The sequence below is a fragment of the Pungitius pungitius genome, chromosome 3, assembly GCF_949316345.1.
Source record: "Pungitius pungitius chromosome 3, fPunPun2.1, whole genome shotgun sequence".
Lineage (NCBI taxonomy): Eukaryota > Metazoa > Chordata > Actinopteri > Perciformes > Gasterosteidae > Pungitius > Pungitius pungitius.
Window position 1 is genome coordinate 11,107,258 of NC_084902.1, and position 13,634 is coordinate 11,120,891.

The 13,634-nt window shown below is 39.3% G+C and overlaps 2 protein-coding genes across 2 annotated transcripts; one reads left to right on the top strand and one right to left on the bottom strand.

Moving 5' to 3' along the window:
* Positions 1-122: 122 nt before the first annotated feature.
* si:dkey-4p15.5 (zona pellucida-like domain-containing protein 1) lies at positions 123-3,272 on the bottom strand. Its single transcript, XM_037457326.2, has 10 exons — positions 3,167-3,272; positions 2,853-3,079; positions 2,388-2,569; positions 2,222-2,294; positions 2,033-2,130; positions 1,867-1,947; positions 1,613-1,784; positions 1,400-1,496; positions 784-813; positions 123-665 (listed from the first exon to the last, which is right to left on the bottom strand). The coding sequence occupies exons 1-10, from the start codon at positions 3,264-3,266 to the stop codon at positions 529-531; spliced, it is 1,197 nt and encodes a 398-aa protein (XP_037313223.2). The 5' UTR covers positions 3,267-3,272; the 3' UTR covers positions 123-528.
* A 5,566-nt stretch (positions 3,273-8,838) lies between these two features.
* Positions 8,839-13,504, top strand: hspa8b (heat shock protein family A (Hsp70) member 8b). Its single transcript, XM_037460266.2, has 9 exons — positions 8,839-8,984; positions 10,610-10,819; positions 10,901-11,106; positions 11,214-11,366; positions 11,470-12,025; positions 12,136-12,338; positions 12,427-12,625; positions 12,707-12,939; positions 13,039-13,504. Exons 2-9 carry the CDS (start codon positions 10,615-10,617, stop codon positions 13,246-13,248), a joined length of 1,965 nt encoding a protein of 654 aa, XP_037316163.1. The 5' UTR covers positions 8,839-8,984; positions 10,610-10,614; the 3' UTR covers positions 13,249-13,504.
* Positions 13,505-13,634: the final 130 nt, after the last annotated feature.

Genomic DNA, 13,634 nt, shown 5'->3' on the forward strand with positions numbered 1-13,634 from the left:
GTTGAGCCCTGCATGGAAATCACAAGTATATTAAAGGTAGTCGCCAATTATCGTCAGACGGTGATTGTGATTCAAAGTCATTAAAACGGGAAAAGGACTTCACATTTTTTTATCTTTATTTGTATGATCAAAGAATACACATAGCACTTTCTTCATCATTCTTATTTAAACCTTTTAAAAGTTCCCAAGTACACAACCTCTAACTGATTACAAAAGTTATCACCATTTATAAAATATAACAACTGATAAACTTGATTTAAACCAACACCGAATTATAATGCAGGCAAATTCCATCTCCTTATCTCCACCTTAATAAACTAAGTGATTTGTAACGGTTATAAGATTATAAGTATAGATGAATTCTAAACCATCCTGTCATAAAGCTGGTTATTACATTGAGAATAGTAGAAAGACAGAAGTATAATGTCTATTGTTTGTCATGACTCGTTTCCTCGCCTCTACCTGCAGGATGACCATGCATTTTAGAGGATGATGTGCTGAGATGTCAGTGCCCTCTCTGTTAGTATGTTAACGGGTCATTGATTTTCTTCTTCTGACAGTCACCACAAAGTATGCAGCCATGGCAACGAGAAGAATAGATAAGATCACAACGCAGATGATAACGCCCACCACGGGGCCGCTGTAGTTGCTCTCAGGAGACACGCCTGTGTGAACATAGAAGAAAAAATGCATTACCATATCACACAGTAATGTCCTTCATGGGCATAATAAGTGATTTTGCTAATACTGACTGAGAAAATAGTGACCAATCAACATTCTTACCGTAAGAAGCAGCGAAATTCTGAGCATCCTCTGAAAGAAATAACAAAATTCATAATTAGCAAATGCCAAAGATTCACTTTTTGTTAGTAATGATCAAAAGTAGTGATAAGATTCTAATTTAATCTTGCCCATTTGAACTTTTGCTTTGAATGGAATTGAAAACAATTGGATGTGCAAAATCTGAAGCTATCACCAGCCATAGATTAACCAGCAAGCCTTAATAATTTAATTCAATGTTTAATGTTAAATGTTAGCCATATCTTGTTTTGGTAAATTACTTTTTTTCAATTTCCAGTCTATATTCTAAGCTAAGATGTCAGTCATTTTGTTAAGGTCCCCAATTTGAAATATTTAACGGAAGTAAGTTGGGTCATTTTGAACTAAATTATTTTTATAATTATTTTGGGAATTCTCCGTAACCTAAACCAAACTTAAGCTTTAATTACACTGTTTTTAACATCATGTTAATACAAGAATACCCAGTAACGAATACCCCCCTAACCCTAACCCCATTAAAAAGAAAGAGCAAATACGAATTTGTAGGTCTAAGATAATTGATTTGACCATTTATAAAGTGAGTTATCTTTGATTATATAATTTTTCCCTAAAGACGCACCGGTGCTTTGTTTCCCCACAACAATGACAGGCGAAGTAATTGTAGTGTTGGACGTCACATCTGGGGCCTCTCTCTTTCTCCTAGCTGCTCCACAAACCTGCTCAAAATAGAAAGAAAGAGAAACAAATAAATCAAGTATGAATCAAATATAATAAGCAACTATTTTTGACATCTCAAAAATTAGGAGTCAAAGAAAATCTTGTTTCTACTCACCGGCAGCAATTGGCTACATGAGGACACCTCACAGAGTCTGGTGATGCAGTGTATGAAGAAAGTGGAAATTGGTTTTTGGTTGTCCTGCACAAATCTGAAGGCCTCAAAGGAGAACTTTGCACTCTGGGACGCCCCATTGAGCTCCACTTTGGTTTGAGGGTCTTTTTGGCACCTTGTGTGAAAAATAGAAAGGTGATGGCACTGCCCATGTGGAAGTACAAAGAGCAATGCTTGGTTACATGTATGGGACTCACCCAACAAAGAGGTCATAATAGGTGCCCTGCACGCCATATGGACTTGTTGTTGCGAAACATCTGTCTAGCAACACGTTGAACCTGAAAGGACAGATTTGTGGATTTTAAGTGTAATTTCTTATTTAAGTAACCTATGGTCAACCGAGAGCTGTCAACACTTAAGTACTTCTCTGTCAGATTGGAGGCCTTAACCATGACATAGATCTTGGTCTTCAGGTTTAGTCCAGTTGATGGGATAACAAGTTTCTGTTGGTAGAGGCCATCCTGTTCACAGAAAATTATGAAAAAATCGAGTTAAAGACCGCATGAAAGAAAACTGTCCACTTCTCAAAAGCTACTGTGGAGCAGGCCTTACTTGGTAGAGCTGCATACTCAGTGTGCTGATGAAGCTGCCGTTGTTGTCTTGTATGGCAAGATTCATACCTGATCTGCATTATGTGCAAAAAAAAAAAAACTGGATAAATCACAATGTAGCTTGGTTTAAATCATTTCACATGCAGTTTTATTCATGACATACTCACACGCTCAGCTGAGTGTTGTTCACGATATACTGCATCGGGTAAGCGCAGGAGAACATGTAGAGGAGCTGAGAGCGATAGGTGATGGCCACAGAGGGGTCTATCGAGGTAACAGTGCCAGAGATGTTGACGTACTGGACGTTTGAGAAGTCAGCAAAATCTCCAGTCCCAGCCTTGGTGGTTATCTATTGAAGAAACAGACAAATATGAATAAATATATATAATATATATATGAATAAATATAAATAATATATAAAATAGTCTGGTCAATTCCTTGATGGTGGTTTTGAAGGTAAAATGACTTTTCTTGGTTTTCTTTCATTAATGTTTAATTCCATCAAAATGAACCAAGAGCAGAAATGCCCGGATGTCAAAAAAAATCCTCTTAGCCGTCATCGATTTACCAAACAATCTGTTAGATAAAGTACCATAGTTTATGTATACTTTGAAAAGATTATTGTTAAATACCGTCAACTTATTATTGCAGGATGAGATAGAAGTGTCATTCAGGGGGAATCTGAATCTTAAAACTGGTGGGTTCGCGGTCCAGTCAGGAGTCCCATAGCACTGCGGGCTGCTCATCTGATTATTGAGGACCATCTGACTCTCATTGTATAAAGCTTGGTACATCGGACAAAGGTAGATGCGCACGGCCATAAAGTCAGTGCCACAGGTCACAGTTATGTCCGAATTTGCTGGGAAGAGGACAAGAAAAAGAGGATGTTAATGGAAGACTGAAAATAACAGTAATTTAGGAGCATATGAATGAAAATGACACAAACCTGGAGGTCTTGTTGAATTGCTGTTTAAGCAAGCAGTTGGTAGTTGGGCTTCAATCCTCAGAATGAGGCAAAGCTGGCACACGAGAATTACTGCTCTCATGTTTCTGTGAGAGGCCGTGAGAAAACAGAAAGACAATCAGATCCAAGGCACTCGTCATCTTCTTTCAAAGGGAAAGCGCCTTGAAAAGAAAACTGTTCAAAATTGCTGACAAAAAGAAATAACCATGGAAATGCTTTCCTGTACATGGGAAAAGCTGACTAAGTTATTAAAAGCAGTCACTTGAAAAACAAAGGAATTAGATGCTTCGACTTGGGCTTCAAAGGGATTTATGAATATCTTCAGGAAAGAACAATCCACATGTAAAAAGTAAAATTTGAAATACATCCTATAATTCATTTACATCTTTTAATAAAGCTTTTCAAGACACAATCATAAATATAATATAAAACACTATCTGTACTTGACATAGCTTGCATTTTGTAAATCAGGGGATTTAGAAGAATATGCTATTATTTAAGAAGTAGACTCTAGACTTATATCTCATACATTCATTTTGATTTAATTAACCAAATTAATTCAGACACAAAATTCCAATATTCGAAAGTTTTTTTCTCTTCGTGGTTAATATCATAAATATATCTATGTGTTTAAATAAAGTAAAAAGGAATAGCACGTTGTATTGCAATAAAACCAACCTTATGAAACAACAAGGAAAAGGATGTGGTGAAGATATTGCAGGGACTCACCTGTAAGCCGTCATTTTCGGTCTTCCTATCAGCTACACAAAACGTCTCCCTATTTATACTACTTTGGGCGTGTGGAGCATCTCAGACAATAGTGTAACATGAGTTGGGTTTTCACGTAATTGACCTTTTTTCTGAATATTTGTTCCATTTGAATAACACTTTTTTTCACACAGTCTAACATGCCAACTCAACATCTGTTGATTATAAACTAGCGTTTCTTGAAGATTGTTTGAAGCCACGACCAACTCTCAGCAACAATTAACTCGTGTTTGAAATATTTTTTGTCTGTAAATACTTATATAAAGTAAAATGTATCTTTGGAAATGACCATGGTTTTTTAGTAATAAGTCTCCTTGTGGAAACTTATCATATTTGTAATGCATTGTTTACTTCATTAAACAAATGAATTCTGTGTCACAAAAAATATCAAAAGAATACTTCCAGTTATATGTGCCTGTTTTTGGTCATATGGGATACATTTCAATGCCAGCTTGGTTGACAATAATGACAATATTGATCTCAGAAAAGATCATTTATTTGAGTGTGCACAGGTCCTCCATGAGGGTGGTACGTACTTTAGAGACTAACACTGGGTACTCTTCCTTGAAGTATGTGTTAATTCCTTGTTATGTCATTACATTGAAAAGAATTCTTTGGAAAAAAAGGGTATATTCCATCGTTTTTTAATGCGTAATGTATCTGAACAGGGATGTTTCTCAGCAGGGTGCCAGACTGATTCAGAATTTTTCTCCCCTTGTTGCAATATTTAAAGCAGTTAGTTTTAAAGTCCCATTAATGCACGAGCAACCTGGAGCATGGAACTTTTAAAAGAAGGGCAATGGAAGACGAACGGACTGCTGTGCAAAGGAAAACCATTGATTGCTCTCTTGAGTATGAGCAGGGATTGGCGTTGCTTAGCAAACCATAATGCAGATAGACTGTGTTTTTTTTTATTCTTTGGACTTTGAAAGAGCAGGATCTGGGCTCTGATCTCTCAAGTGTTCCCTTTGGAGATCTTATGATGTGATAAAAGTCGTGTTATTGTTCTTCCAAGAGGAAGTTTTACAATGGGTCAGTTTTGTTATGGCCTCAGGCTGTACTGACAAGAAGATTTTGGTGCTGTTTTGTCCAGTCTGCAGGTAAAGACACACCTTTACAAGGAATCCAAAGTCTTTTGTGAAGCATCACTGTGTGAAAGGGAATCATGTGTAGCTCAGGTCCCTGAAGAACATCACCACAATACATCATGACGATAGAGCCTGCAAAAGGTGCTATTAAGGTTACTTTAGATGTATCTGATGTCAAAGGCCAGTTTTAATATCCCCTTTGTGCTGTAAATAAGTATTTGTCTGCAAACCATACCGTTAGTGTTACCGAGGGCACATTATAGAACTTGGACCCGGGGCATTAACTGTGGCCACCCTTGGGGATGTCATTATGTGACAGATTACAGCCTGAAAAGCATAATCAAAAACACAAACCTGTTAAATAAGAATAAAGAACATTTAGCTGAGTTTGATGGAGGTTTGTTTGAATTCAGTTCACACGTTTTTTTTTTTTTAAGATTCCAAAATCCAACCAACGGCTCATGTTGAATGTGACAACAAAGACTTTGACTGTTCGAGGAGGAATCCTCAAGCCGCACCCGAATTAAGAAAAAAGATACACGAGATAGGATGACGCTGTACAGGATCCCCGTGTTGCCTGAGAATTAAGTTAAGTAAGAGAGTGTATTGTTTGGTTTACTGTGACGGATGGATGGGCTTCTCCCAGATGTATCAATATCCGTGTGTACGTTGGTCCATAAGTAATAATTCATTCTGGTAAACTTGTGAGTTGGTAGAGACTAAAAACAAGGCTAAAAGTTTGGAAAAAGACAACTAAAGAAATGAAAAGAGGATTCTTGGTGCAATAAAATCATTGTTAAAGTCTGAATGTCTGCATTATCAGCACAGGATAGGTCCCATTTTACCCACACGGTCATGTTTGATTACATAATGAGCTTGCAACATTGCCAGTCCTCTGGACAAAACACTTTTATGTGTCGGTAAATGTGAATCAGATCTGTAAATATAACATTCTCACTGACAACAATGGCATCTATTGATGCTTACATTAAAACGAGAATGGAATGAGAGGGAAAGTTGCAGTAAAAAATACTGTTCATTAAAGGCCCAATTTAGATAAAACAAGGCAGCGTTTTTAGACAATGGTTTTATTAAAATTTCTAATCATGCTTTTGTCTGCAATTTAAACAACAATGAATTAGTTAGCAGCCTCGTGGCCTGTGCAGGTCAAAAAAACATGGAAAAGTTGGCAAGAAAGGAAGGTTTGGCAACTTGATTGCCAAAGTAAATCCCCAAAATGAATGAGAAACATGCTCGATTCAATTTTGGTATGCATGTACTGTGTATCTAACGTGTACACATTGTATTTGTTAGCTTTATCAGAACGTATCTTTTCTTTTTTTTGTCCATATTGCACGTCTTTCAGAATGAAATAAACCAGAGAGTATTGCATTATTTAGTCTAACCTTATAGATTTCCTTTCAACAATAGGAATTTACTGTAAGTGAATGCAGCACTCTAAGTCACACCATCAAATACATGTAACGCCTGAGCAGTAGAACAAAAAATAAGAATAACACAGGATGAGCCCTTTTATTAAAGTCACGCTAGGACACAATCCTTGCATCAACTTAAAGGGTATTGGTAAACCAATCCCTGGGTTAGCTATTCAACATGATAATCTGTGACCCATTTAGTGTTTTTTCAGAAGGAAATCTATCATTTCAATATCAGTTCTCAAATTAATATTTAGTGTTGCACCATAGAGACCGAGACGTAATGGGGTTTAACCCGACACCCTGTAGGTGGGGTTAAGCTTTTCCAGTCTCCTTGTACTTGCACTGACTCTGAAGAGTTATACAATACTTGAACTCTCCTTGGGTGGTGGAAGAAATACGCGTTTTCATACGTAAGTAATAACTAGTAACACTCTCCTTCTTCTGAATGCATTTCTAAAAAAATGTTTTTTTTCTGATATGAACAAGAACTCTGTGCTACTGTACATCCTTCCATGTTTTGGTGGGGAACATTTTGACCTGTGTGATGACAACCTCATCTCTTTTTTAAATTGTGCTTCCCTTCGCTGCATGTCTTTGACATTCTGCTCCAGCTTCTGTAATTTTCTGTAGTTACAGATTTTCTTCCTTCTCCTGTTCTCGTCTGTTCGTGGTGTGGACTGCTCTGCAAAATGTCTTTTTTCATTTCACTGTTTTCTCACCAACACGCTGTGCCTTTGCTGTCTTTTCCTCCATTATTTTTGGATATTCCTTTGCCCTGTGTTGGATACATCTCAACTTTCCTTTTTCCTTTCGTTTCTTATTTCTGTCTCTTCTTCCTAAAATATTCTTGTTGTTCCGCTGGGTCATCCCTCACTCTTTGTCTGGATTCTCTCAGTCCCTCTGCTCCACTGTCTCTAATTCCTTTTGGCATTTTAGTGTCTTATGATTATTTTTTCCCTTAATCATTTCAGATAGAAACCAGCATTAGCTGCATGTTTACCATTTAGTCCACACAACACATTTATTTCAAAATGATCGGATTGAAGTACTCGTCATCCCATTTTTCCACTACCGAAATGACTAAAACTCTGAAACGATTTTGGGATATAGTCTAAAACCAAGTAGTATTAAACCAACAAAAAATCTAAATATTTGTTCAAAATGAATAAATATCTTGATATTAAAACATTGAACAGAATAAAAAAATTGTTTTAAGTGATATTTACAGAAATTGATATTTTGATCTCAGGCTTTAGAAAAGCTACTTATATTATGTATATTTATCTCATTGCTATCTAATTTAACACCTTAGGTTTAAATAGACCATAATTTATTCTAAGTAAATACCTAGGTCAGAATACTTAATTGTTTTGTAAATAGTTTTTCTTGTTGTGGGACCGCACTTTGAACTAATTTGGTAAAATGGCCTATATATATTTCTAAGTACTATTATCCATCCATCCAACCAGCACCACTGTGCTGAAAAATGAGTAATGCTTAGGGTAAATACTATTAATCCCACTGAAGGACATAATTGAGCTATGTTGATTATAATATCTATGTAGTATTACTCAAGTTTGAGTTTGGGTGTGGGGCAGGGGTCTTCAACGTTTTTTGGGCAAAGGTCCCCCAAACTGATGGCGAGACTAAATAAATTTGTGTAAAACATAAAATTGTGTTTATATTATAATGGGCCTAGTGCCCTGTATCAACATGGTTACCCTGTTATTGTGCATTCAATACTAAGCTATTCAAATAATACACAGGTTCATATATTCAGTGAACCGGTGCCCAGCTTGAGAGAGCTCCTGTGGGTAGCTGAATGTGTGCATTGTGGACTGAATGATAACGTCTTCTCCATCAAGTTATCTGTTCGCTACAATATGTTGGATTCAGGTTAATGTGTATTTAAAGACAATAAATTCAATTCTCATTTTGAAGATATATAAATTTGTGGAAATAAATTGGTTGAAAAAACCTTAAAACAATTAAAGAAATATAAAACATTTGTCTTATCAACCAAAGATTGTGCGACCCCCCTACAGTACCTCCCGTTGAAGACCTTCGATGTAGGGATTTTGCTTGTAAAGTGGTACTTCTAAAATGTGATATTTAATCTTTACTGAAATAAAAGATTGTGTGTCTGCCTGTGTATATCTTCCACGACTGGGCAGTAAGTAAGTCCTTCACCACTTTTATCGACCAGTGTTTTATAGTGGTTGCTAGAAGGCACTAGAAAGCCAATGCATCCCGCAGCCTTGGTAGCAACCGCTGAGTCATTCTTTAGCCAATTTCGATTGGTCCATTAATGGAGGCTGTGACGGAAGACGATTGGCCAGCATAGCTCCTCCCATGTTCTGGAGAGTTCTCAGACGGGAGACAGGCGGAATAAAAGGAGCCATTACGCGGAGAGTCAGTGAGAAGGAAGAAGCCTGCTGCATCAAGATCTACCAACGACACTTCAACGACCAACAGAATTAAGCACCGAATCTCAGTCTAACGGCGGTAAGTTTTCTCCAGGTGAATTATGTATTGTATTCACTTCCCTTGGTTTGTACTCGATACAAGTTTCACTGTCGTAAACGTCAAGTCATTCAAGCTAACGTTAGCTAACATTACTAAGATTTGGGATCAATTTGGCTTTTTGAGGCCCTGCTTCATATCGTAACGCTGTCTTACACCACCATATCTTATTAACTGATGACTTCGGATAACTTTAATATCAGAGTTTATTTTAAGGCTAAACCATTTTAACGCGACCGTTTCAGGAAAAAAAGCCGACCACCGGTATAAAAACGAGTTTGCAATTTGGTTTATGTCGCTAATGCGTCGAAGTTTGGCTCTTCGTTTAAAGTTGCACTTAAAGGTAACGTTATTGTACATTTTTGGTAAATCGAAACGCGAGGAATGTTCCAGAAAGTTCCTAGCCTCTGCCGGTGTGAATGACGCGCCATGCGGTGCACCACGTGGGCTGACGACGCCATTCATCCTCCCGGTGTAACTTCTGTTCCGGTGTTCTTTCCTGTTCCACCCTGCCCTTGAAACCGAACGACTTTTTAAATCACAAATACCCAAGCGACCCTGGTGAAATTAGCAGAGTTAGGTCATTAGGTTTTAAACAAAGTTTTAATTCATTTTCAATCTACGTTAATACTACAATTCGCCACCATCGACAGGTTAGCGCCTTGCACAATCGATTGAGCACGTTGCATAACGTCACCCATTTGAATACGCCCAGGCATATTGCTTCTACATGTAATAATAGATTTTGCTACAGATAAACACACTAATCATTTACACAATTTCCTGAACCTTGAGGCATAATGTTAATCATCTGCTCTAGACCCCGGCAACTATTTTGGACTAGTACATTGGAAACTGGAAAGTGAATATATTGACTGGCTCATCCCAGAATCGATATTTTAAATAACCAAAAATTGTTTGGATAATATACAATTTAATTTGAGTTTGTAAATGCCCTTTCATGTACTGCACTTCAGGAGTTTCAGATGAGCCTTGTCACTATGTATGAGAAGCTTAGTTAACCTCCCATGTGGTTTAGCCCACGGCTAACCTTACATTGTGTTGGTTTTGTGTTGCCACAACAGCAGACATCAGTTTCCAAGAAGTCTGACTGAGTCATCTCAACCTTGTTTGCCTACCCATTTTCCAGATTTGGTCTAATGTTAAACAATAAAATGGCAAGTAACAAGCGCGCCGTTTCCGTTCCAAAGATCTAAGTTTATTGTCAAACCTAAAAGCATATGCCCTCACTGGAGTTTCATCTTCATGACTACAACAATTAAATTAGTGAGTGAATACCCTAGTGGACTAATTTTAGAAAATAAATGTGATATTGCCAAAACTCAATTTACTATAGTTGTTGGGCCAGTACAGTAAGCCCGCACCAAATGGCTTGTTGCGGTAGACATAATAAAGGCAGGTCATGCCAAGTTGTCAAACTGGCAGACTTGCCGGTGATGCAGACCTCTCAGACGTTTTGTCTGTTTGAGCTGCACCGCCATAACACGCCACTCTGGACCAGGGTGGCCACACACTGCTGCAGTCTTGTACTTGTATGTTAGTATGGTGCCAACATATGATTGACTGCGACTTTTTTTCTACATCAGGAACCATGTCAAAAGGACCAGCAGTCGGCATTGACCTGGGCACCACCTACTCCTGTGTAGGCGTGTTCCAGCATGGCAAAGTTGAGATCATTGCCAATGATCAGGGAAACCGGACCACACCCAGTTATGTCGCCTTCACTGATACTGAGAGGCTGATTGGAGATGCAGCCAAGAATCAGGTGGCTCTCAACCCCAACAACACCGTATTTGGTAAATATTTTTGTCTTAAGTATGATTAGTGATCGTTCACATTTTTGGTTTGTTGCTTAATTGTTTTCCTTGACATTTTAGATGCCAAGCGCCTCATTGGCCGTCGGTTTGACGATGCGGTTGTCCAGTCAGACATGAAACACTGGCCATTTACAGTCGTTGATGACTCAACACGCCCAAAAGTACAAGTGGAGTACAAGGGTGAGACCAAGGCCTTCTACCCAGAGGAGATCTCCTCCATGGTGCTCATTAAAATGAAGGAGATTGCAGAGGCATACCTTGGGAAGGTATGATTGTTCTAGTCATTGTCTTTGACAGTTTATCATAGTAATTTGATGAAAGTGATACTACTGTATAGAATTTGTCCCATTAACTTGTACCGATGTTCTTTCAGACTGTAACCAATGCAGTGGTGACAGTGCCTGCCTACTTCAACGACTCCCAGCGCCAGGCTACCAAAGATGCAGGGACCATTTCAGGACTTAATGTCCTTCGTATCATCAACGAGCCAACTGCGGCTGCTATCGCTTATGGCCTGGACAAAAAGGTAAACATTTTTATGTGGATATACATAAAATAATATTTATTGTAAAATGATTTTTACATTAGAAATTATACAATCACGCCTAATCTAATGGTTTGAACTACAGGTCGGAGCTGAGAGAAACGTCCTCATCTTTGATCTGGGCGGCGGCACATTTGATGTCTCCATCTTGACTATTGAAGACGGAATCTTCGAGGTCAAGTCAACAGCAGGCGACACCCACTTGGGTGGAGAAGATTTCGACAACCGCATGGTCAACCACTTCATCTCAGAATTCAAACGCAAGTACAAAAAAGACATCAGCGACAACAAGAGGGCAGTACGCCGTTTGCGTACAGCGTGCGAGAGGGCGAAGCGCACTTTGTCATCCAGCACTCAGGCTAGCATTGAAATCGACTCCCTTTACGAGGGAGTTGATTTCTACACCTCCATTACCCGTGCTCGGTTCGAGGAGCTGAACGCAGACCTGTTCAGAGGAACCCTGGAACCCGTGGAGAAGTCTCTTCGTGACGCCAAGATGGACAAGGCTCAGATCCACGACATAGTCTTGGTCGGAGGGTCAACTCGTATTCCCAAGATCCAGAAGATGCTGCAGGACCTTTTCAACGGAAAGGAGCTGAACAAGAGCATTAACCCAGATGAAGCTGTGGCCTACGGTGCAGGTAAATACTGATCATGTTTAGAGAACAAGCAATGACTCATGTGCATGGCTAAATACCTGACCAAGAAGCCAAATGGAAAATATAATAAAATCCACTCATTTGTTCTTCAGCTGTGCAGGCCGCCATCCTGTCTGGTGACAAATCGGAGAACGTGCAGGATCTGCTCCTGCTGGATGTGACCCCCTTGTCTCTGGGCATTGAGACTGCTGGAGGAGTCATGACTGTGCTCATCAAGAGAAACACCACTATTCCCACAAAGCAGACCCAGACATTTACCACCTACTCTGACAACCAACCGGGTGTTCTCATTCAGGTATGACTGCCATGTTCAGATAAAAAAAACAATCATAAGATTATCTCTAATTTGAAAAGCATCTTTAATAACCCCTTTACCTGTGCAGGTGTTTGAGGGTGAAAGGGCCATGACCAAAGACAACAACCATTTGGGCAAATTTGAGCTGACTGGAATCCCACCTGCACCACGAGGGGTTCCACAGATTGAAGTGACCTTTGACATCGATGCCAACGGCATCATGAATGTGTCCGCGGCTGACAAGAGCACCGGGAAGGAAAACAAGATCACGATCACAAACGACAAAGGTAACCCCAACAGATCTATGCATCTTACTTTTAAAACTAAGTACGATGTTCAGCTTTGTTTATAAACAAATATCCCATCAGGTCGCTTGAGCAAGGAGGACATTGAGCGTATGGTCCAGGAAGCCGATAAGTACAAGGCCGAGGATGATGTGCAGAGGGAGAAGGTGTCTGCCAAGAATGGTCTCGAGTCATACGCCTTCAACATGAAGTCCACTGTGGAGGACGAGAAGCTTAAGGACAAGATCAGCGAGGAGGACAGGAAGAAGATTGTCGAGAAGTGTAGCGAGGTCATCAGCTGGCTTGATGGGAATCAGGTGTGCAATACAAAGTTTCCTGGTTAATCATGGTAGCATAGCTGTAAAAATATTTGCCAAGCTGGAATCTCAATAATGTATTACTTTCCTTTTTTGCAGTCTGCAGAGAAGGAAGAATTTGAGCATCAGCAGAAAGAGTTGGAGAAGTTGTGTAACCCCATCATGACAAAGCTCTACCAGAATGCCGGCGGGATGCCTGGTGGTATGCCCGGCGGGATGCCAGGTGGGATGCCAGGTGGCTTCAGCGGTGCTGGTGGTGCTCCTGGAGGTGGTGGATCCTCCGGCCCTACCATTGAGGAGGTCGACTAAACATCAAGTTCACCAAACTTGCATGAGCTTGTTCTCCCTTTAAGAAAGGGTCAGTGAGGGCTTATCAGAGTTCTTTCAGAACCTTCATTGATGGCTCTTTTGGATTGTTTTGATAATGTCAAACATGGCTCATGGCAACACTTTCTCTGTAGTTTTTCAGAGGTCCTTTCAAGCGGTGTTCATCCAGAAATGTGTATTTCCACGGTGTTTCTTTCGGTTCCAGATGCAAAATAAAACTTTTTTTTTAACCGTTTAACTGGCTTATTTATTTTACACTACCGCAACATTTTTTTCAAATTTGAGCTTTTACTTTTACTTTTTTTAAAACCATGAGCTAAGGAATGTTTAAGCAATTAACTTTAACCCTGATTATGACTAGCTGATTC